Genomic DNA, 25,401 nt, shown 5'->3' on the forward strand with positions numbered 1-25,401 from the left:
TATAATGTCAATTTGTGGTTGGTACCACTTTAATTAGAAAGATTATTATAAAAAAAAAAAAAATACATATTTATAATATGTAGTTAAATACAATGTCAAAACTAAAAAAGTAAATATAAATACATATAACAGGCCACAGTTTTAAACATAAGCCGTAACCTAATGGTTGATGTAAAAATTAATGGATATAAAAAAAATCCCATGTATGAAAGCAACGTATTAATTAAATGTCATTATGCCATTAAGTGCATATGTCACAACATCTACATAATGGACAGCCAGCAGCATGTGTCACTATAGGCTACTGGAGGTGGCACAGAATACCGTACAATATGCCAGTGGATAGTGGCACGTGCCAGTAAAACTTGTGACATGTTCCAGTGGTTTTACCATAGTAAAACCATAGTTAATTTTCGTAAGGTTTATCTTGTGCTGACCAATATACACTTAGCCTACTTATACTGGCACCTACCGGCGTGCTTGTAGCATCATTCAAAAACGCGGCTGTTAATGCGGTATACGTAGTGACCCATGATTTATTCCTTGTGTTTTCAATTACGGGCATTTTTTGTGCTCAAAAAAATACAGCAGTATCAAAATATAGTGAACTGATAAACTGTAATAAATACTGTAGTATACTTTAGTTTTTACTAGTGTATTTTAGTATAATATACCCTATAGTTGCAGAAAACTTAGTACAGTATTGGGTAATTTGTTTACATTACTATAGTTGTTATTTTACCACAGCAACTATAGAATTACCACAACAAATTAATTCAAGTACTTTACTATATTTATTTACTATAGTATTTTTTCCACAAACCTGACATGTTTGAAAAAATATGACCGACTTTAATACGTTTAATTGGATTTAAAAAAAAAAAACATATGTCTCTAAGTTATACTATTTATTTAGGATTTTGAGCAATTACGTCAGTATAGCTGCTCAATCTGTCAGTCACTCCTGCAGGCGTCACAACATACGGCGACATGGTCCGCGAGACCGCGACACAGTAGTTGTGTCGCATTTCATTTAATTTCGAAGGCTGCACAACTAGGATGCAGCCTTCGAAATTAAATGAAATGAGACACAGCTATTGTCAGTGGCACATGCCACTATCCACTGGCATGTGTCACATCTTTTATGTGACACATGCTAATGAAGACCAGAAGTGCCACCGGATGTGCCATTGCGTCAGATCAGAGATTGTATATTATAGGGAGATGAGAGGGTCTGTATCTCTTACCATTGGAGAAAGCGCAACGGCTAACTTAATCACGTGCGGCACCTCTCAGCCTATCCTGTAATGGCAGTAACATCAGTCGCAACATTCCCTAGTATGCCTTCTCTTAAAAAAATACATTTTTATCAAGCTAAAATCTATATATAGTTCCCAACGAAAGTATTGTTTAGTGTAAAACATGCTGAAGATTAGCAAACAGGCTGTCGATTAATTAATTGATTAGCTATTTCCCCACAAAAGCTGTTTAATCAGCATAGTGAAGCCTCTCATCCACTGACATCCATTCAAAAAACAGCCTCTTGTCTCCTTCCCTGCGTATCGCCAGAGGCAGAGCGTTAGCATTAGCCGTTACACTTTTTTGGCTAAAGGTTGCAGGCTTGCCTTCCAGTGGCTTTGGTTAGATGCCATGTCACATGATGTTAATGGGCTATATGCACGGAGCGTTCTTTAGAACTTCCGCAATAATATAAGATAGCTCGAAAACTTCTGGTGATATGTAATTTGCTGGTGTGTTGAGCATCAGTAGTGTAATACTTATTTTATAATCAGAATATAGTCACTTAAATAGTCAGGCATAGCATTAATTTAGTTCAACGTAAAACTAAAAATTTTGTCAAACGTAAAACAGCATAGAAAATAAATAAATAAAAAAGTACCTCAGTGTTCCTCCTCGGCTAAATTCAATTCGACCATCAGTTTTCACACTTTCGTGTGGAAAAAAACCCATCAAAAATTAAATATTTATAGTGCACTTTAGAATAAATTTAATAAAATGTGTGTTTTTACAAGTGTGTCGACATCATGATCTTGCGCTGCACTGACTGACAGCTGCCGTGATTACAAAGGGAAAGCACGGTACTCGCTTTCTGTGTAATTCAACAAACTTTAATATGTAAAATAAACAAATACCAAAACGAAAGTAATGCCGGCAGACCCTCACGGACGTTTGCTGGCCACACAAACATAAAACATAACATAAAATCCAGGCCTGGTCCTCTCTTGTCCTTCACTGTCGTCGCTTATGCTTCCGGAGCTCCTCCGTGAGAGACTCAAGGCCGGTGCACCTTGCAGCTGAAGCTCGTTATCACTCGCGTCACCGGCCTCGAGCCGTTCCCTCACGGCTCCCACCCGTCCTACTCGTCACATATGATTTCAAAGCATACTGTTTTATTTTGTAAACTATATCAAAAGATACAATACTCAAATGTAGCCTATATCTCACACCTAACTGTCAAAGTGCAAAACTGCTACAAATGTCACACCAATGCAGGCCCGGTTCTACGCACCTAAGCACCCTCAAACGCAAGCAAAAGCAAGAGCACCCTCAGTTGATACTGTAATAATATCATATTGGCGAAACAGATTTGACAAACGCTCCAGTGCGTATTTGTGTTTGCGCTCTGGAGAACTTCAAATGTTTCTATTTACAACATGATTTTGCAGCGGTGAGCAACGTAGCCAATCACAGACACAACTGTTGATCTCTTGAATGCAATGGCCAATCAGGGGTGTTTAACTTAGTTAGAATCACCGGAAGACACGCCGGAGTTTTTGTTCAGCAATGAGTTTGCATGCTCGTGAAGCCTCTCATTAACAAAGTGTAGACACGATGTAAGAGACTCATTGTGCAGTGTAGACAGCTATAATTGAGATGAGTTGTGACTTTTTAGTGATTATAAAGGAAGCGCTCTTTGCACGCTTTATATAATACAATCAGAATTTTAATGTAAGTTTTGTTTTTCATGCTATGAGAGGACCGACGACCAATTGTACTCTGCAGTTTCAGAAGTGATATCTACATATAAATGCAGGATTCACGCTCAAAATTGCTACCATAACCATAACATGGGACAAAAATATGCAATAATAATAAGCAATGTGCAGACTAGAAAAATATTGGGGGGGTGTATTGTAATTGTATCATTACAATAATAAATGCACCAAATTTATCGACATAGACCTCATGTTTTATATGATAGTTTCGTCCTTACATCTATTGTTAGTCCCGAGAGCATTTACATTAGTCAATAGATCCGCGACTAATATCAAATTGATCTGACGGACGAGGGGTAGAATTTATGTTCAGCATGCCAGAGGTACTGGGTTCTAATCCGCCCTTGTGTCCCTTTTTTTTTTTTTCCTCATTAAAACCAAAGATGTTCATCAGTGATTGTATATCAAGAGCAGGGACACGTTTATGTGTATTTTGTTTTGTGATTTCACTGGAAAGAATAGAATCTCTGAATCTCTGAGCACACTGCCCTCGTCCGTGTGAAGACTGCGCAGTGTGCACGAGCGCCAAGAGCACACTGTTGCGCCACTGATAACAGCGATAACGAGCACTCAACATGATTTCAAAAACAACACATCCCAGCGACAGATCGCCTATTATTTAACACAAACGAATGAATAATCATCTAGAAATGTTTCTTTTGTATTAGTAGCCTATACATCCGTGCCGCGAGATGTTTCAAAAAGTGGTGGGGACAATATCGAACCTGGCAAAAAGTGGTGGTGACATGTCCCACCCGCAAATTACGCCAATGTCTATTCCAATTATTTGTAAAATGAATGACTTAAAAAATCTTAAATGTCTCACTGTACATTTCTATTCTTGTTATGGTGGAGCTGTTGCTTACACATTACATCTGCACTTTGCTATAGCATCCTCACTGATTTCAGAAGCGCTCTCAGTGATTTGATTCTGGTACTGGGCCTGCACCAATGCAAAAACAAAATATATGCAATTTAAATTGGATACACATAAAAATGCATGTTAAACTCACAGCACATGCAGTGATGAAGCTTTGAGACGCGAATCATGCGTTTCTTGCGTGAACATTCTGAAACCCGCGCAACCTATTTTATTAGATCAGCCTTTGCCATGTGATAAGCGCACTAAGCTATATCGCGATGTTGTTTTCTGTTCAATTGACGGATGCTTTGCCAATGCAATGACGCAAAACACCGCGTCAGTGAATTAGGTTTGTTGGGTTGCCACACACCTCTATAGCATATTTATTTCCCTGTTAGCCCTAAACTCCACCTAACCAATCTCAGGCCAATTAGGGCTCCCTCAGGCTTTATTAGCTGCACCTGTGCCCACAGCTTTCCCATTCTGTTGCATGTGGCTGTGCTGTGCAGAGGACTGATTCTTACTCCTTTGATTTCCTGCGTGTGCGTAATTGACTATGTAAGTGCTGTTGTTTGATATTTGGAGATTTGGTTTGACTTAAGTTTGGCCTAAGTGTGTTTGTTTCAGGCTTGTTATTTTTCCTCCTGTCTTGTTTATATGACTTGTGAATTCAGTGGAAGATTTGTACTTGCTTTGTAATTTACCTTTGTTAATCTAGAACTCTGTGTTCATTTTGTAGAAACCACACGCTCACACGCGTGCATGCAGACACATGCACATATACACACAATACCTTTGGATAAGCAATAAAGACTCCTATACCTGAGTGACTAGACTGGACCTGTTTTTACCGACAGCCCCACTGGCTTCAAGCTAGCTACCTGAGCATTCCTCCTTACTCCTTTTCAAGGTTCATTATAAAACTATGGCGGGACAGATTAGACTATGGCGGGTCACCACTGTAATAAAAGTTTTCATACATTTGATATAGACTGCAATAAAGCAGGACAATTAGTTTAAAAAGGCTATTATTCACCTGTATGTGCTTGAAGCCTTCGACATAGACAGCGTTTTAATCATTTGTTTATAAAGTAATCGTAACCTTTACTAATCGATTCATGTGAAGCGTAAACCCGCTCCTGTCCTTTACATAATCATGAGACGATCTCTTCTCGATGAACTGTGAAGTCGCAAGATGCGTGATATAACAATAGATGGCAGTAATGCACGATTTTAGTTCGTGATCTAGTAAGACGCTGTGCTGCTTCAATGCATCAGTCAGAACGCAAAAAGGAATGTAGCTTGTAGCTTTTGGTCGCGCTACACCGATACTTGCTGGAAAAAGTAGTTAACTACTGGAAAAGCTACACTGTTTTAAAAGTAGCTGAACTACTGACAAGCTACTGAAAAATGTAGTTAAACTAGTAGCGTCGCTACGTGTAGTTAACTACTCCCCAACACTGTACTTCACATTGACAAAATGTAAATCTAGTTATTTTATAAAGTTTAATTTTTAGTCAAAAACGAAACTAGTTGAAAAACGATTAGATGAAATGGCTGATATATGCGAAAATAAATGCTACTCTGCCACCACCTGCTGGTTATAGTGGTAACTATTGTCTTTTTTTATTTTTAAATAAGAGTTTTCTATCAAATGTTGAATTTCCTACATTTTAAAACGTTCGGTTTTACAATGGGGACAATCTCAGAAGGATGAACAAATAATGTTTGTGGTCATCACATTAAAAATAACATTTGAAGTGCTGGAGGGAAAAAATGCGTGTGTGTTTTCTAAGACACTGCATTTTTTTTAAATGGTCCCAATAGTTTCGTCTTTATTGCAATCAGTAAAACTGGTTTATTGGCAAATTAGGTAAATGTGATAACTGCATTAAAATATGAATACAACATTAAAAAGTCAACCACTGATGGTTTTGTGTCGATGTACAGCGAGTACAGAATGAACAGCTAACAGTTCACCGGAAATGCCCGAGCAGCCTTAACGACAACCAGGAAGTAACTGTGCATATAGCCCATACTGCCTCTCGGGAAAAGCCCTATTTATGGGATTTAATCACTTTGCGTCTGGCAACCACAAGCATATCCCAAAGAAAAAACACGTTTTCAGAATAAATAACAAGCGGGTCAATATCGTGACGATTATTTGTAATCAATCGAGAGAAGCAGATATCATTATTGCGATTAAAATACGATTAAGTGCGTGTTTTTAAAAACTTAAAAGAATGCGAATGCACGCGTAGGGTTTCTTTCTTTACAAAGTGTTTTGGATCGCATCTTATGCGTCACGTTTTGATTGGTTCACTGTGTTCATTAGGTTCAGGTGTATCTTGTTATTCATTAGTCTTTGTGTATATTCATATATGTGTATATAGCCTTCATGTCCCCATTGTCTCTTGTCTAGCTTTGTTTGTGTAACCACTGGTGAGTTTAGTTCATGGATAAGTCAAGTTCATGGTTATGATTACGTTTATGGTTATGTTATGTTTATTGCCAAGTTTAGTTCAAGTCATCGTTTTGTTTGCTTGTTATGGTTTGTCAAATAAACTGTTGATCAGACTTGCCTTTAGTGGACTTAGATAAGATGATGAGGTCATTCCCAAAAGCATTTTTATTAAGGAAACTGTGGCAAAATCTGACACAATTATTTAAAAAAGAAAAAAAAAAGGAAACTACAATAAAAACAAATCTTAGACAAAATGGAGACACTAAGGTTCACCAGCATGTGTCTTAACATATTATTGTTTGCTAAAATGCTTCTATATTGTGTTTTAGGCATATAATAAATGGAAAGATGTAGGGAAATGCACTTTCGGAAACCATGTCTCTTTAATATTTTGAGGTTTAAACATACATTGTGTATGTAATTGTTGAAAGTAAGAAAGCTTTCGTTTTTCTTATTACAGGAATCACACTTTGGGATAAAGAGCAGCTGCAGCAGAGCATACGCACTCGTCCCCAAATCAATACAGGCTTCAAAGTCACAGCTTCAGACTCCATTGAAGACAAATCTAACATACTAAACATTGACAGCTGTCTGAAATTGAGTCTTTTAGGTGGACTACTTCATGTTAGTGGAGCTGCTAAGTACCTTAATGACACCAAGAAGTCCTTCAAACAGCAAAGACTGACCTTGCATTATCATTCAACCTCTAAGTTTGAAGAACTGACCATGAACCACTTGGCTTCCGGAAATATAACTCACCATGAGGTCTTTGAGAATGACACAGCAACACATGTAGTGACTGCAGTGCTGTATGGGGCAGATGCTTTGTGTTTGATAGAGAAGTGTCATCAGATGAGAATGAAAAGACAGTAGCAGGAGAAGTGCAAGTTGCCTTGGATAAACTGAAAGGCATTTCAGTAGGTGCAAATATCAATCTGAACATGAATGACAATCAGAAAACGGCAGTTAAAAAATTCAGTTGTACATTTTATGGTGACTTCCAGTTACTATCTAATCCAGCCTCTTTTGAAGATGCTTTGAAAATTTATGCTGAACTTCCAAAATTGTTGGGAGAGAACAAAGAACTGGTCGTTCCATTGAGAGTGTGGCTTTTTCCCTTGGACAAACTACACACGAGAGCTGCAAAACTTCAAAGAAACATCAGCATAGATCTAATGAAAAACTTCGAATCAGTCATTGAGAGTTTAAGCGCAATTGAGATGAAATGCAGTGACATTCTAAAAGACACACCTGCTTTGACTTTTGCTGCGTTTAATGACAAAATACAAAACATGAAGCAAAATTGTTGCAACTACAAGTTGAGTCTCATGAAGAAACTTGGGATTGTTTTGCCAAAAATCCGTGGGGACATGGAAAAGGATACAGCTCTTACTGATCTTCTGCATGAGCATGAGGAGTCTCCATTCAGAGGAAGTGATCTAGAACAATGGCTGAAAGAGAAAGAAAATGAATCAGATGTGTTTAAAACTTTGCTCAGACAACTAGATGATTTTGGAGCAAAGGTAGAAATCAACGTAGATAAAAGTTTGATGGATCTGGAAGTTGAAAATTTGGTCTGCTACACTTTTACATCCTTTGAGAGGTCAGATGTGCTCCTTTCTAAACAAAAGGATTACCTGAGTCCTTCATCAAGGAGAAGCAACAATGAGAGCCCCACTGAATCCAAGCTGAATAAATGTCTGACTCCTGAAATCAAAAATACAATGAGGAACAACTTGAAGTTGTTTAAAAGCTTGATCAGTTCAAAAGACCGAAAACCAGCCAAGTTTATCATTACATCAAAAGAAATGGGGAATAATTTAGGTTCCTGCATTCTCCTGTATGAAAATGGATGTGATGAAGCTGTTTGCTTTACTCCTCCATCAAAACCAGACAGTCCCATTGTTGAACAGGTTAGAGATGGCAGTGTGGTTTTAAAGGTACCTTCACCATGTCCAGCTACAGTGGAGCTCAGGTTGCTGTACAAAATGAAAGAAGGGACAGGCTGGAACTATCAGCCTGTGTTGCCGAGTCAAGATACAGTTACTCTGACTGATCTCAGTCCAGACACTGAGTATGAGATTAAATGTGCAGCAGTGGGGAAACTGAACTACAATGTATACAGTGATGCCATAGTTATCAGTGAGGTATGATGATGATCAATCATAAAATATCATATGAAGGGAAATGATTAGAATAAATTATCACAATAAATTTATGTCATTTTGTAACCGCAGATTAATTTGTAATACAATATGTAACTGGTAATATGCAACTCAACTAATTATTGTTAATTTGGAGCATGATGTTAATTGTTATATTTATTTCAGAGAACTACAAGGATCAAAGGAGAGCAGGTAAGATATCTGATTTAACATTAAAGGAGCTGTCTGGAAATGCAAAGACATTTAATGCTGCTTTAGATGATTTATGCAAAAGTGGTCCTTTTTACCTGAATTCACTTTAGGACTTCTACAATACAAAGGTGACCAAAATATCTTGTGAAACAAAGATATTACATATAATAGATATTACAAAATATATTGTAAATTACAACATGTTTTAAATGTTGAAAATGCATAATTAAAGCTACATGAGCTGCAGTTTTGTTACAGAATTAGTTATAGGAATCTGGCTGAGTGATGCAAATTTAAACATTTCAATAAAAAGATATTTGAATATTGTTTGAAAAATATTGTTTGTCTGCTTCATAGAACATGTAGTTACAAAACAAATGTGCACTTTTTGTGTCCCTCATCATGTTGAGCCCCTATATGCCTATATTTGTAAAAGTTTACAATGTTTTTTTATAACACAATTGACATGATTCTTTTTTAGCAAACTGGATTTGAAGATTATTGTACAATATCACAGGAGGACCTGGACGATTTCAAAAAATCCATATCTACTCAGGATCTCCCATCAGCAATAAACATGATTGAAGAATACCTCAAACAGCAAGATCTTGTAGAACTTAACATTGGTGTGACGGGAGAGTCAGGTTCTGGAAAGTCCACGTTTGTCAATGCATTCAGGGGTTTAGGGGATGAAGACGAAGGCTCTGCTAAAACTGGCCCTGTAGAAACCACTATGGAGCCTAAAGTTTACCTTCACCCTAAATACAAAAATGTGAAAGTGTGGGATCTTCCTGGCATCGGAACACCAAACCTAAATGTCGATGAGTATCTTAAACTGGTTCAGTTTGAACGCTATGATTTTTTTCATCATCATTGCTTTGGATCGGTTCAGAGAATGCCACACTCAGCTGGCCAAAGAGATCAAGAACATGGGGAAAAAGTTTTATTTTGTTTGTTCTAAGATTGACTCAACTATTACTGCTGAGAAGAGGAAGAAGAACTTTGACCAGAAAAAGACACTGGATACCATCCGAGAGGATTGTGAAAATGGTAAGTTCATTTAGTTAATGACATGAAAATATTTTAGCAGAGCGCACATTCTAATATTGTCTTTATTTTTTTTTTTAATATAATTTTTATTTTTTTATTGATTTGACAGGGACAGTGCTCATAAATCAACAGAAACTGTAAATGAGCCAGTTAGCCAAAATAGCCAATTTTCTTCTGTTGTCCCTGGCCAGTTCTTTAAAAGATAAGATAAAACATGTCACATCAAATTACTAAAAGACCAATACTCAAACCAGTACCACCACCACCACCACCACCAAAAAAAAAAAAAGTGTTCACACCTTTGATTATTAACAAGCCACGACTTCAACCAATAAAAAATGAACAGTAAGTATTAAAGTGCATCTAATGCACTGGCAATAAGTTCCATTCTTTAGATGTTGTTACAGAAAAATCTTAAAGCAGTTCTGCAAATACAAATTCTGCAATCTTCTCTTATGATACCTCTAGTAACTTTAGTACAATAAAGATGAACATATTTAATTAAATAAAAACTGCTGTACTGAATAAATATCTATTGTCTATCAAAAAATAGTCATTATTATACTATTAATGATTCAGGAATATTATATAGCCTGTTAGCCAAATAATAATTTATTAAGATACATTAATAATTATATAATACACAACAGTCATCTATTTATGCCTTTCCTGTTTCTGTCTAGGGCTGAGAAAGATCGAAATAGAGGATCCTGTCGTGTTCTTGATCTCTTGCTTTGAGCTCGGCAAGTATGATTTAAATCAGCTGCAGGAAAGGATGGAGAAAGAGATTCCACAGCATAAGAGACGTGTGCTGCTGTTGGCTTTGCTGAATATTACACTGGAGATTAATGAGAAAAAGAAGAAAGCTTTAGAGGCAAATATTGAAAATGTAGCCCTTCTGTCTGCTTGTGTGGCTTCAGTTCCTCGTCTTTCAGTTGCTGTGGATTTAGCCATTATCAAAAAAGAGGCTGAAACATACTACAATACCTTTGGTCTGGATGATACATCCCTACAGAAGCTCTGTGAGAAATCTGGGAAGAGCATAGAAGAGCTGAAGAGTCTGATGAAGTGTCCTCTGCGTGATGGGATAAACCCAGCTTCAATATCAGCCTTACTGGGTGCTACATCCCTGTCTGTGGCTGAAAATGTAGTTGAGTATGTTGTGAGCACCCTACCCTTTATTAGCTCTGTGGTGGCAGGAGGAATGTCCTATATGACAGTCTCAACAATGCTGAAGAGAGCTCTGAATGACATAGCAGAAGATGCCAGAACAGTGCTGATTGCTTTACTGGAAACTATGTAGACTTAAAATGTGACAGTTATATTCAGCAGCATTTATAATTAATAGACATTTTCAATATAGATTTTCTCAGTGATGCTTAAGAGAGCTCTGAATAACATAGCAAAAGATGCCAGAAGTGTGCTAATGGATTCAGTGGCTCGAATGTTTGTCCATTTGTGTGCACTGATGCCGTGTTGAAATAATTGCATGTGTTTAACAGCCGCCGCTTTCTCATTTCGGCTTGAGTAAAACTTCATGTTCTGTTAAGTTTGGAATATTCTTTACATAGTAATCATCAGAATATCTCTTCTCCTGTCTCTGAAAATGTCCAGATTTCTAAATGTTCTTGCGGACAATCATTTTAGTCAACTTGGTGACTACGGCACATTGAAAATACTACAGGAAATAAATTAGTTGTACTATTTCAAAACGGAAGTGCATCACAAAGCTCAGTGCAAGTAGTCCATTACCTGAATATGTAAGTTTAAGATATCTTATAACTCTTCGACAAGCATCATAAAGTCTTATTGATTCAAATGATAGCAATATTGATCATTTATCACGTATAGCAGACTAGCGCGCTAATCGCGACACACCTATGCTTAGACACGCTAAACTGATGACACTAATAAAGTAAAATGGTAACACTTTACATTAAGGTTTCCTTTGTAAAGGGTTTATAAAGGTATTTGTTAATGAGTAATAAGTCACAAATACATTATAAATTATTAATAAGCAGTTATAACTGCATAAATAAAAAAGGGCGACTTTAATGCAATACCTGCCAAATAGTGAGCTTTTTTTTTAACTCAGATGTTATAAATGCTTAATAAATGTATTTATTCACACTTATTTAACTCAAAACCAGATTCCTGGTTTATTTCATTATGCAGCAAAAATTGACTATCCTAATTAGACTGAAGGGTGTTGTATTTGTGGTTTTCTTATTAATATCTCATGACTGCCACTTTTCTTACTATGTTGCTTACCAGAAGTGTCTGTCTTACCCATGATACGCTCCAAAAAGGTCATGATGCCTATCCAGAGCAGTGTATAAAAACTGATTTCTGTTTTTTTTTAAAGATGAAATTCCAACTTTATTTTGAAAATAAAACATAAGATAATAACCATCAGTGGTGTATAAAGTACACAAAAACCATACTTGAGTAAAAGTATAGATATCTTACCAGAAAATGACTTTGGTAGAAGTCAAAGTCACTGTTAAGAATATTGCTTGAGTAAAAGTTTTAAAGTATGTGATATTTTTTGTACTTAAGTACGATTTTTTTTTTTTTTTTGATATTAAACATACTTAAGTATTGAAAGTAAAAGTACAAGTAAATGTAAAATACTAAAGGAGCAAAAAATATTATTAAAAATTGTTCTATACACAGTTTGAGCAGCAAGATTGTGTTCAGTTTTAACTCTTTCTTACATTTTGTTTCTTTGAGTTAAAAAATGGCTAAATGTTTATTGTAATTTTTAAATATAAAAAATACTAATATATTAATTATACATTGATCGTTCATGTTAATTCATAGTGTATTATAACTAATGTAAGAGACAACTTTAAAATGTAAATGTTGAAATTAACAATGAACAATACTTTTATTAACCTTATTTAATGTTACAAATGGACTCTTATTGTAAAGTGTTACCATTTCATATAAATCCAAACAGTCATGCTTAAAAATAACCATCTTTACACACAAAGGCATAGCATGGTTCTATTATACGTATACTTTCACATTATTTGCCTCTATTTTAGAAAACTTGAAGATTATCTAGTCAAAATGTGTTACAGTGACGATAAAAAAAAATAAAAAAAAAACTGAAATCGAATACATTTCTGATTTTATATGTTTCTGTCGCTGCATGATGAGGACACAGTTTAAATATGCAACTTCGCTGGATAACGAATGCATAACAGCGAACAAATGGATATAAACTAATGCAAATGAATGGTAACAATCGTGACATTAAACAGTTGGTGTTTTTGTCACATTGTTTTAACCGCTTGAGGTACTAATGTTAGCATCCTCTCAGCCTCGACGGCAAAATGTTCTTCACTAATGCAGCATCTAGTCAACAAACTAATTACTTTATAATGATTTGAAAACATGTACTGTAGTGTACACTGTGTAACATACTGTTTTGTTGTCCGTTTTAAATCCGTTTTTGAAGTGTCGCGCTATGTGCAGCGCGGAGCCTCACGTCACATGTCAAAACAAACTCTACGAGGCATCAGTGATAGTTTTTATGTCGCCTCTAGAGGCCGCTCTCGTACTGTATAATGACAGCGCACTCTTCTCTGCCGCTCCAGCAACGGACGCAACCCGGAAAATGAAATCAACCGCGGTTGTGCGAGCACTTGTTTGCGCATGGCTTTCTTGCAGTCTGTGTTCTTCCGACTTTATTTTGTAGTAAGTAACGAAAATGCTTTGGGAAAATGTATCGGAGTAAAAGTATAAATTTTATTTAGGAAATGTAGTGGAGTAAAAGTAAAAGTTGACAGAAATATAAAAACTCAAGTAAAGTACAGATTCTCCCCAAAAATATTTAAGTATTGTAACGAAGTATTATTACTTCGTTACATTACACCACTGATAACCGTAACTTGATGCGATATTAATAATGAAAAATTTAATTCCAGTATTAGTTACCTGTGAACCTTAATGTAGGGTGGACACTTGTGAACCATTTATTCATAAGTTATAAACATTAATAAGTTGTGAAAGTGAACATTAATGTAAAGTGGAAACCTGTGAACCACTTATTAATGAGTTATAAATGTTGATAACCTGTGAAAGTGAACCCTGATGTAAATTGGAAACCTGTGAACCATTTATTAATGAATTATAAACATTAATAATCTGTGAAAGTGAACCTTAATGTAAAGTGGAAACCTGTGAACCATTTATTCATGAGTTATAAACATTAATAATCTGTGAAAGTGAACCTTAATGTAAAGTGGAAACCTGTGAACCATTTATTCATGAGTTATAAACATTAATAACCTGTGAAAATGAACCTTAATGTAAAGTGAACACATGTGAATCATGTATTTATTAATTATTAATGTACACACAGAAGATAGTATTTTTACTAGCCTATATTTTATTTTTTGATGCATGTATCAATAAACACAACTTTAAACTTGAAACAAAATTTTACAGCACAAAACTGAGCATGACTTCTCATGAAAAGTGGCTTATGCAAGTAAACTCACATTAAAAAATTCAGAGAAACAATCAAGTATTCCAAAAAAGATAAGCATCACACCTATAAGCCAAACATATTTGATACAAGCTGAATAAAGGCACCTAAATATGTATTATTTTATTTAACAGTTGTGTAAATCATTAAATCAATGACCGAATGCACCATTACAGAACATTAGCATATTAATATGCAATCAAAAATTATTTTTGATGTAGCCCTCTCACCAATAAATATGGCTCAAATGTAAAAAATTATGTCCAGGGGAACTTCCAAATTTACAATGACCCGGTGAAAGGCACATTTCTAAATTTACTTAATTTCTATTAATAAAAACACCCCCAGATCTTCAGATACCACTATTAGGGTCAATTTAGTGTTTTGTAGATAGAAAGTGGAAGTAACTACAGACTAAAATTTCAGTTACTGTGGTCCAACATTCCCAAATGTATAACCATGACCATACATTTCTCCTTTCTCCACAGAAAAACACCAGAATGTGAACTGAACAATAAACATGCATTTATTAAACTGGAACTCTTTTGATACGTTGTTTTTTTTTTTCTTTCTCTTCAAATGAAATTCAATCAATGAAATTACATTTCACACCAACACAAGTCCAGAAAATCACATTAAACCACAATAAACCTAAAGTAATGAATTCTACCCAGCTGGGATTTTAGTTTATTCGTTGGCGTGCGTTGGAGCTCTTTGTAATTTGACACCACACTGAGTACTCACAGATCCAGAGAAAACGCGATTCCAGGAAATCGATACCGATCCCAAATCAGGAAGCACAAAGGAGAGAACAGCAACAAACTTGATCAGCGATGATGACGAACTTGTCCAGACTCCAAACTCCTCCATCCACAAACGAATCCCAATTTGCCACAGCAACACACAGCAGCTTTGATCTCTCCTTCCGATCACTCAGTCATCAGTGCTCACTTTTCAATCACTTTCGATCACTTTTTTTTTTTTTTTAGTTCAGTCAGCTTCTCAAACGGAAAGTTAGATCCCTTTCCGAACTCAATCTTCCGGATACGCAGTTCTTACAGTCTTTTAACTGTTAAAATCGTTAAAGGGTTAGTTCACCCAAAAATGATTTATTAGGCTACTCACCCTCATGTCATTCTACACCCGTAAGGCCTTCAATCAACTTCGGAACACAAATTTAGATATTTTGATAAAATTAAATTTGATGGCTCAGTGAGGCCTGCATTCAAAGCAATGAAACTTCTCGGGTGCCCATTTCCTTTTGGTGCCCTGAGGGGACCGTTCTGCCAACCCTGCCACCTCTTGTGCTTCGGGGCACAGCGGTCTCCAGCGAGTTCTAGTTTTGGTTGTTCCCTGCCGGTCATCCGCTTCAGGGCACCGAACTGGCTACTTGAGTTATGCCAGGGAGTCAGGGACCAGTCTCGAGAGGCTGGTTTTCTTGGTATGATGTAAATTAAAATAAATTGTCTGCTATATGTTTTAGCATTTTCTATTAGATGTGTTGTAGCTGATTACTTTTATGTTTATCCTTCATATATTTTTTTATAAACATTTTAAACATCACATTTTAAAACATAGTTACGCCACTGAGTTTTAATCATTTAAAAAGACCTTTGAAGTTTGGGCAAAAACTAGTGATGTGTTTTCATGTATTTTATTTATTTTTTCACAGCGTTTAGTGTGATATGGTGATTGTGAAAAACGATACAGCTCACATGATTTTATGGTGAAATTTGTTATTTTTCATGTTTTTTAATCAGGGCAATTTTGATAAAGAAAATGCACTGTGGCTTTAATTCAGCGTAAGCGGCGCAGCAAATAGACTCGGCACTGCCGCCTCTGCTCTGCTCCGCTCCTGCGACGTGCTGCCGCACCCGTACACACACCTTTCTGATTTGTTGTGTTAGTAAATGTTGATAATGCGCAGATGTTAGCAAATGAAATGAACTCAGAATAAATATTGCCGTGCCTCTTGTTATTATGGCGATGTAGCCTATAGCAGTGAAAGTGAAAGTATTTTGTGTGTATGTGGATCTCGTTCTGCTGTCGTTCAGTTTTCTTTCCGGTGGAAAAGTTTAGGTTTGCGCAATTAGTTTTTTTTATTTCAGTAAGTGCATTCTTGCTGTGTGGACTGACTGCTGAGAAGAATTTGGTAATAATAATGCAGGCTACTTGTCTCTATTGCAATGTATTTTTACAGTTGACAGCAATCTCATTTAGTTAGGCCTGTACACAGAAGTGTGAGCCGACAGAATTTAAATGATTATCGAATATAAATGTATATAAAAACCTATTTAATTGCTGTGAAATGCATTTGTGAGAAGCTATTTTTCTTCTTAGCAAACAAATCTACCACTAAAAGTACTTTAACGAATCAAGTAAGTTTCACATTAGAGTTATTTGATTTATTGAATGTACTTCAAACTTCTGTTCATACAGCAGTAAATAAAGGAAGCGGCAGTCCTATTCTTGGTCTATTCATTCTTCCAGCGTCTCGTCCTCGGATGCTCAAAAGTGAGATTGAAAAAGGTAAGATCTTTCAATCTTATCATATATATAGCCTACATTCATTTAGTACTTTTTAGTCGGATTATATAACTGAAATAGGGTAAAAGTACAATCAATGGACCAGATTAAGCTAAAGTGTTAAAAGTTGTTAAGATTAAATATCAGCTGTTTCAACAATCAGCTGTTTAAACTAGGCTATTGCCACAGTAACAACTGCCATAAATCAACTGATGTTGCTATTTGTTAGAGTGGGCAAGGCGAATCATTTTACAAAACTTAAAATTAATGCAAAAAGTAAGGTTTCATATATATCTTGATGATCACAAAATAAAAAATCCATAATCTTAATCCCAGTTAATATGGGAGTTTCTGCTGAAATGGGCATGTAATAATAAAACAGTTAAGATTTTACCGAAGAATATACGTTAAACTGACATGAGATGTTGGGAGAAGATGCATATGTATAACATTAGTAATGATAATAAAAATATAAATAAACAATAACAAAAAATACCCTGATGAGCCAAAACATTGTGATATGCTACCTAATATGCTGTTGGTCCTCCATGTGCTGCCAAAACAGCGCCGACCTGTCGAGGCGTGGACTCTAAAAGACCCCTGAAGGTGTCCTGTAGTATCTGGCACCAAGACATTAGCAGCAGATCCTTCAAGTCCTGTAGATTGCAAGGTGGAGTTGCCAATGATCGAACTTGTGGTCCAGCACATCCCACCAATGCTCATTTGGATGGAGATCTGGGGAGTTTGGACTGGAGGCCAGGGCAATACCTTGAATTCTTCATCATGTTCCTCAAATCATTCCTGAACAATGTGTGCAGTGTGGCAGGCCACGCTGAAAGAGACCACTTCCACCAGGGAACACCATTGTCATGAACCTGGTCTGCATCAATGTTTTGGCAGGTGGCACCTGTGACATGTCAAATTTACATCCACATGAATGGCCGGACCCAGGTTCTCCCAGCAGAACATTTCCCAGATCATCACACTCCCTCCATCGCGTTTTTAATCAACCCACAGTGCATCCTGGTGCCATCACTTCCCCAGGTAGTGCCGCACAGGTACACTACTGTCCACGTGATGTAAAACAAAACAAAACTCATTGTACCAGGCGACCTTCTTCCACTGCTCCAAGGCACCAGTTCCTATGCTCATGTGCCCACTGTATGCACTTTCAATGGTGGACAGGGGTCATCATATGCATGTGTTGTGACACATTCCCCCATAACCATCATTAAAATTTTGTGTGACGTGCCCAAGTAGACCTTCTGTTGTCATGGACTAGACAGGAGAGCCTTCATTGCCCTCATGCATCAATGAGCTAGGCACCCAACATCCTGTTGCTGGTTTGTGGTTTGTCCCTCCTCAGACCAATGTTGGTAGATTCTCACCACTGCTGACCAGGAGCATCCCACAAGCCTTGACGTTTCAGATATACTCCGACCCAGACGCCTTGACATAACAATTTGGCCCTTGTCAAAGTCGCTCAGATCTTTATTCCTGCCCATTCCTCTTGCATCTAACATGTTGATTAGGAGAACTGATTGTTTTCTTACCACAGTTTTCTTATTTTTTCTACCCAAGTCCTAGGTTGAGCCTTTTGGGTCATTTTTTGGGGTTATTTTTTCCAATGTTTGGGTAGTTTTTGTGTTACCCAGCTCCTGGGTCAGACGTAACAACCCAGGGGTTGAGTTATTTATCGTGGGCTTTTTGCGACCAGGAAGAGAGCAGTACAGCTCTGTCAAATTGGTGCATGTCTTAGGTAAAATACAGGTTTGTGTACATTTTATTTTATCTAAAATTTGTTATTGTTCTGTATATCCTTTAATTTTATGCAAAGCAACATATGATGTGAGTCATGATGCAAGTCACCTAGACGAGTGTTGCAGCTGTCTTTTCGCGCGATGGAAACGTGAATTTTATGATTTTATTCAAAAATATACAGAATATAAATACTTAGAATGTTAAAATATGTTCTCAGAATTGTACACTGATTATTCATGGACAGGTTATGGAGTCAGTCACAGCATATTTCGGCTACGAGTGAAACACAGGGCGGCGATCAAGTTAGCAGTTCCCCCAGAGTGTGTATGTGAAGTTTTAGCTCAAAATACCCCACAGATAATTTTTATAGCATGTTAAAATTGTCACTTTTTGGGGTTGAGCAAAAACGCGCCATTTCAGTGTGTGCCCTTTAAATGCAAATGAGCGGCTGCGCTCGGCCTAAGAGGGCGGAGCTTCAAGAGCTCGTTTTCTGGTGTCAGGATTCAGTCAGGACGCACTATAATGTCAGAAACTGCAAATAAATGCTGCATGGAGATAGAACAGGTATACTTTAGTTCAATTACAGTTAAAAGTTATATTGTTTTCTTGTTTTTATCCACTATATTACTACAAGCCTGTTGTACCGGACCCCGTTCGACTTTACAGATGAGTTTTATGACGTTTATTGTACTTCACACAAAAGATGAAGCGTCTGTTTTCACTCTAAAAAAATCACTGTAAGAGCTTAATAAAACAGTGCAAGTGTGCATTAAAATATTATCCATAAACTCTCTCTCTCTCCCTTGCATTATCATCAACATACACAGTGAATTACACAGAAACACTCACTACAACTAACAGTAAACAAATATATAAAGACCTTATGCCATATCCAGTATCACTCTGGAGACTGTAAGCTGGATCACGAACAGTTTACTGATCTATCCTTGAGTAACAACTTTTTAGCACAACCTCTGTTTTGTATTGTCCCTTTGTATTGACATTCGTTCACAAAGCAGTCCGGTGTGAAATGATTCGCGCAGACATAAACGCATTTCGGTAGAGTTGAGGGAGCATTTTCTTCGAAAACAAAATTAATCCACCTCGTCTTCAGCGGCTCAGATTTCGGGAGTAAATGGAGAGAGCTATGTGGATGTTATGTGTAGGTGGTGTAGAGACGAGGCGAATACGGAAATCCACAATAATAAGGGTATTTAATCAACAAAGGAGCAAGAAACACAACCATACACATTTAGGATAACGTTAGAACTGACAAAGGAGTGCAGGGAGTGAGTCCAACTTAAAGGGAGTGCTGACGAAGACAACAGGTGCAGGGAATCCAGGGAAATGGCGGGAAGGCTGATGAGGGAAGTGAAAACAGGAGTGGAACAAGGAGGATTCTGGGAAACGGAGTCCGGGAAGGCGTGGATGTGACAATACCTCCCTCTCCCCGGAAGGCGTGTCCTCACGCCTCAAATGAAACAGCGGGGAGGGGGGGTGGGCGCCCTGGAGACCTACAGGCAGGTGCGGGGGGTGCAGGCGAGTGTGGAGGTCTCCAGGGCGGGTCTGAAGCCGTGGGCGGCCACGGTGGGTCCGGAGCCAGGGAAGGCCACGGCGGGTCCGGAGCCAGGGAAGGCCACGGCGGGTCAGGAGCCAGGGAAGGCCACGGAGGGTCAGGAGCCTTGGCAGGCCACGGAGGGTCAGGAGTCTTGGCAGGCCACGGAGGGTCTCCTAGCCCACCCCCATCTTTCCCACCCACAGATACCCTTCCCCCCCCAAAAAAAATATTTTGGGAGACTCAGGGGTTCAAAGGGCTCGTGGGCTACTGGAGTGGGTTCAGCGGCGGTTGGAGTCAGAGCGGGCTCGGCGGCGGCGGCGGCTGGAGCGGCTGGCTCGGCGGCGGCAGGAGCGGCTGGCTCGTGACCGGCTGAAGCGGGCTCTGGGGCTGCTGGAGCGGGCTCTGGGGCTGCTGGAGCGGGCTCTGGAGCACGTGGAGCGGACTCGTTGGCAGCCGGGGCGGACTCGTTGGCAGCCGGGGCGGACTCGTTGGCAGCCGGGGCGGGCCCGGCGAGGGCTGGAGCGGGCTCGTGGGAGGCTGGAGCGCGCTCGTGGGAGGCTGGAGCGTGCTCGTGGGAGGTTGGAGCGTGCTCGTGGGAGGCTGGAGCGGGCTCAGTTCAAAAGTCTATTAGTCAGTCAACCTCCCTTGGCGAGGGCTCAGACTGGGCGACAGGCTTTGTAGGGGGTTCTGGCTGCTCAGCGACAGAATCCACTGGGGACTGGGGCTGTTTTGCGGCCTTCTTGGGCCGTCTGGACTTAGCGGTGGACTTTTTCTCTGCCGGCTTGGGGTTTGGGTCCGGTAGGACACCAGGAGAACACCCACTGGAGGGGTAGACGGAGGAAATCGGCGGTTGGCGAACTGGCCAGGCCGCCTGTTTTTCTGTGGGGACTGGACGAGGAATACATGACTTTTCTTGAACCTCTTCAATTACAAAATCGGAACAATTCAGAAAGAGAATCAGATTAATTGTCTCGACTAGGGGAAAAAAACACGCTGGTTCAATAAAACGAATCATGTTCTCGTCCAGCCCCGCTAGAAAACAAGCGTTTAACGGGGCATCTGGCCAGTTCACCAAATAAGCAAGCTCGGTAAATTCCTCCACATACCTCTCCAGCGGGCGACCATCCTGCCGGCACCCACACAGGCGATCCACCGCTGAAGCTTGCTGGGGAGGCTCGGGAACCAGGAATGATCCCATACTTTTTGTAGATTTCCAAAGGTTTGGTCAGTTCTTCTGTTACGTGTAGGTGGTGTAGAGACGAGGCGAATACGGAAATCCACAATAATAAGGGTATTTAATCAACAAAGGAGTGCAGGGAGTGAGTCCAACTTAAAGGGAGTGCTGACGAAGACAACAGGTGCAGGGAATCCAGGGAAATGGCGGGAAGGCTGATGAGGGAAGTGAAAACAGGAGTGGAACAAGGACGATTCTGGGAAACGGAGTCCGGGAAGGCATGGATGTGACAGTGGATTAATACATCCAGCTACAGAACACCTAAAACGCTTGGGAGACGTTCTCATCAGTGCAGCAATGGCGAACTGTACAACTGGCTGTGAACTCGCTCAGGGCGGTTCTATGTTAAAACGGCAGTGTCTGTCAACATTCGTGGCCGTGGCCTGTGGCTAATGTGACGTCACACTGCCAGGGATCTGGAAACGGCTTGTTCTGAGACACTGCATATGACTTAAGGGGATTAAAAAAAAGGAGTGGTTGGATTTTAATCATTATAGGGTGGTTGTGTACACACACTGCCAACACACATTTATAGCCAAACACCATGCAAAAGTGAATTTTGCATAATAGGTCCCCTTTAAGTTAATCTGTAACATTAATTCATGTATGAACTAAAGAAAAACATAAGATAGTATTTTAGTAAAAATGAATCAACCCATTGTTAAATCAAACCATTATGCTGGGTTAAATAAACAACCTAATTTGCTGGGTAAAATTAACCCAACATGTGTTCTGTCCTATATTTACCTAGCCCTTGGGTTGAAAACAATCCAAATTGGTTTGTTTAAAACCCAGTGTTTTTTAGGCCCCGTCCACACGGAGACGCACAATTACGCACGTGTATACGCACAGATTTTGTATCGGATATGGCGTTTCGTCCACACGGATCTGGCGTTTTCGGAAGGTGAAACCGCTATTTTTTGAATCCGGGTCCCAGAGTGGATAAATCTGAAAACGTCGCCTTTGCGTTTTCGTGTGTACAGCCAATCTATATATTTTGTGAAACGATGATGTCATCACCCCACGTGTCGACCCTAGTCAGACACCGCTAACAGCACAAAACAGCAACAACAACAATAATAGCGTACTAAATGCTTGTGTTCGTGCTGCAGAAGCTACCGAGCCTAAAGCTTGATTAAAATAAAGCTTTATTTCGAAGCTTTACTAAAGTTTGTATACAGCGCGCAAGGTTTATGCGCATGCTCCAAGTCTTATTCTTTGTTTTTAGTGTATCTCAATTGCAGAATTACAGCGCCACATACTGATCTGGCATCGTTTTGAGTCGTTTCAGTGGTTTCGTGTGTATGCAGATATTTCTTGAGACAAGGGGGAAAAAAAAGATTGGATAGGGTAAGCTCTGGCTTCGTGTGGATGTAGCCTTAGAGTGCATCTTTTGTACCCAGACGTAGCCTTGTTAGGAGATAACCAATAATATTCACTTCACCTGGACTGATCACAGTGTTTTGGCTCATCAATGTATTTTCTGTTATTATTGTTTGTTTGTTTTTGTAGGCTTTATGGGATGTACATTTCTAGAAAAAAACATATTGCATCCACCCCCTCCCCCCTTTTTTCCCCATTAGCTTCACTTTTTTTATAACACGTGACATGATTCTTTTTTAGATGGCGACATTTGAAGATTATTGTATAATAACTCAGGAGGACCTGGAGGATATTAAAGAATCCATATCTACTCAGGATCTCCCATCAGCGATAAACACGATCAAAGAATACCTCAAACAGCAAGATCTTGTAGAACTTAACATTGGTGTGACGGGAGAGTCAGGTTCTGGAAAGTCCACGTTTGTCAATGCATTCAGGGGTTTAGGGGATGAAGACGAAGGCTCTGCTAAAACTGGCCCAGTAGAAACCACTATGGAGGCTGAAGTTTACCTTCACCCTAAATACAAAAATGTGAAAGTGTGGGATCTTCCTGGAATTGGAACACCAAACTTCAAAGCCGATGAGTATCTTGAACTGGTTCAGTTCGAACGCTATGATTTTTTCATCATCATTGCTTCGGATCGGTTCAGAGAATGCCACACTCAGCTGGCCAAAGAGATCAAGAACATGGGGAAAAAGTTTTATTTTGTTCGTTCCAAGATTGACTTTTGTATTACTGCTGAGAAGAGGAAGAAGAACTTTGACCAGAAAAAGACGCTGGATACCATCCGAGAGGATTGTAAAAACGGTTGGTTTATTCAGTTCACATTACAATGTTTTTTTAGCAACAAAGAGATTTAGATGTTATCTTTACGATTATTGTATTGAACCAGTAAAAACAATGATGATTTTAATTACACTGATAATTATTTATTAGCCTATATTATTTATACATTTATTATTATAAAATAAATATATAGTAATCCTTTTTTTTGACATATTTCATGATGCCCTTTCCTGTTTCTGTCTAGGGCTGAGAAAGATCGGTATAGAGGATCCTGTCGTGTTCCTGATCTCTGGTTGGGAGCTCGGCAAGTATGATTTAAATCAGCTGCAGGAGAGGATGGAGAAAGAGCTTCCGCAGCATAAGAGACGTGTGCTGATGTTGGCTTTGCCGAATATAACACTGGAGATTAATGAGAAAAAGAAGAAAGCTCTGGAGGAAAACATTGGAAAAGTTGCTTTCCTGTCTGCTTGTGTAGCTGCTATTCCTCTTCCTGGTCTTTCGATCACTGCAGATATAGCCATCATAGCAGATGAGTTGAGAAAGTACTACAGTGTGTTTGGTCTGGATGATCCATCCCTACAGAAGCTCTGTGAAAGATCTGGGAAAACCATAGAGGAACTGAAGAGTCTGATGAAGTCTCCTCTGCATCAAGGGATAAACACAAGTTCAATATTAACCTTGCTGGGTGCTGCGTCTTTTCTTATATCAGAAGATGCTGTTGAGTTACTTATGAGCTTCATTCCCATTATTGGCAGTTTGGTGGCAGGAGGACTGTCTTATCTGACTGTCTCAGGAATGCTGAAGAGAGCTCTGAATGACATCGCTGATGATGCTAGGAACGTGCTGATGGCTTCACTGGAGACTGAAGTGTAGAAAATGAAAGAATATGCAACAGCGTTTAGAACTAATGGGGTATTTATAGACAATTTTTTTTTTGACATTTAATACAAAATATCTAAAAGACATGTATGATATAGATTTCACGTTTACATTATCTGTTGCTTTTATCCAAAGCAGCTTACATTTGAGGTACTGTAAAATACAGACATGTGATTAAATGTATAAGATTTGCTACAATAATAATTGTTACCTTTGGAAAAAATAACTTTTATTTGCAAATGTATATTTGCTCAAAATTCACATTTCTCTACATCATTGATCAGTGTCTTTCTTACCTGATAGATTTCTTTTGGCTCTCTCTTCTTTCTAATTTACTTTTCATAATTCATAGTTATTCAGTCATCCAGTGTCTCTGCACTACAATTATTGTTGTTATTTATCTTATAAAGTGTTGAATAAATACCTCCATCTGGGTTCAAACTTATCCTCGAATCTGGGTTTCCCTTACATTGCTCAGTAGCCACATTATTTTATTTGGCCTTTTTCATTATTTTGTTTGTTGCTGATCCGTCCAAAATAAAGATTTGCATATGTGTATTTGGATGCAAATTTCAAACATTCAAGTCTCTTAGTCTCTGTACTATGGTGAAAACATTTTGCCTTTTGAGATTAACTTCAAACCTGGGTGTGTACAATCACACTCTGGTCCTTTGAGGCAGTCCTGACACTCCTTATTCTCATTGTACTGTTTTTCATTAATAAGTCAGAGAACAGGTTTGAATACTCTGTCATACTCTAATCAGCCAAATACTAACTTTAAATAAAGTTATTTTATTTTAAATTGTTTGTTTGTTTGTAAATATTTATCAAGGACTAAGGAGTTTTTCTGATTGTTCTTGTGTGTTATATGCCACATGACCTTGTGTGTATTTGCAAGTATACTTTCTTCACAATTCATTAATAGTTTCCCTTTAATAAACAAAAAAGAAGGTAAACGTAGCTCTGAATAAACATACCATCCTATTTTAAGCAGGGGCGTCAATTGGGTATGACGTCTGCCATAC

General features: G+C 38.5%; 2 protein-coding genes and 1 long non-coding RNA gene across 3 annotated transcripts in view; 2 read left to right on the forward strand and 1 right to left on the reverse strand.

Annotated features, from left to right (window-relative positions):
* The window catches only part of LOC127500625 (uncharacterized), a 34,071-nt gene extending 10,663 nt beyond the window's left edge, over positions 1–23,408 (reverse strand). Inside the window, exons 1-2 of the long non-coding RNA XR_007926372.1 lie at positions 23,281–23,408; positions 9,452–9,511 (exon numbers count right to left, since the gene is read on the reverse strand). This is a non-coding gene — a long non-coding RNA (uncharacterized LOC127500625). The remainder of the gene's footprint in view (positions 1–9,451; positions 9,512–23,280) is intronic.
* On the forward strand, positions 7,259–14,788 carry si:dkey-79i2.4 (uncharacterized). Its single transcript, XM_051871911.1, is given in 5 exon segments — positions 7,259–8,490; positions 8,674–8,700; positions 9,182–9,559; positions 9,561–9,750; positions 10,434–14,788. Coding segments are annotated over 5 exon segments (2,421 nt in total). The 5' UTR covers positions 7,259–7,284; the 3' UTR covers positions 11,054–14,788.
* LOC127500620 (interferon-inducible GTPase 5-like) lies at positions 16,276–24,821 on the forward strand. The gene is made up of 4 exons (XM_051871914.1): positions 16,276–16,400; positions 16,688–16,777; positions 22,951–23,518; positions 23,742–24,821. The coding sequence occupies exons 3-4, from the start codon at positions 22,951–22,953 to the stop codon at positions 24,368–24,370; spliced, it is 1,197 nt and encodes a 398-aa protein (XP_051727874.1). The 5' UTR covers positions 16,276–16,400; positions 16,688–16,777; the 3' UTR covers positions 24,371–24,821.
* Positions 24,822–25,401: the final 580 nt, after the last annotated feature.

This window comes from Ctenopharyngodon idella, chromosome 19 (genome assembly GCF_019924925.1).
Source record: "Ctenopharyngodon idella isolate HZGC_01 chromosome 19, HZGC01, whole genome shotgun sequence".
Taxonomy (NCBI): Eukaryota; Metazoa; Chordata; class Actinopteri; order Cypriniformes; family Xenocyprididae; genus Ctenopharyngodon; species Ctenopharyngodon idella.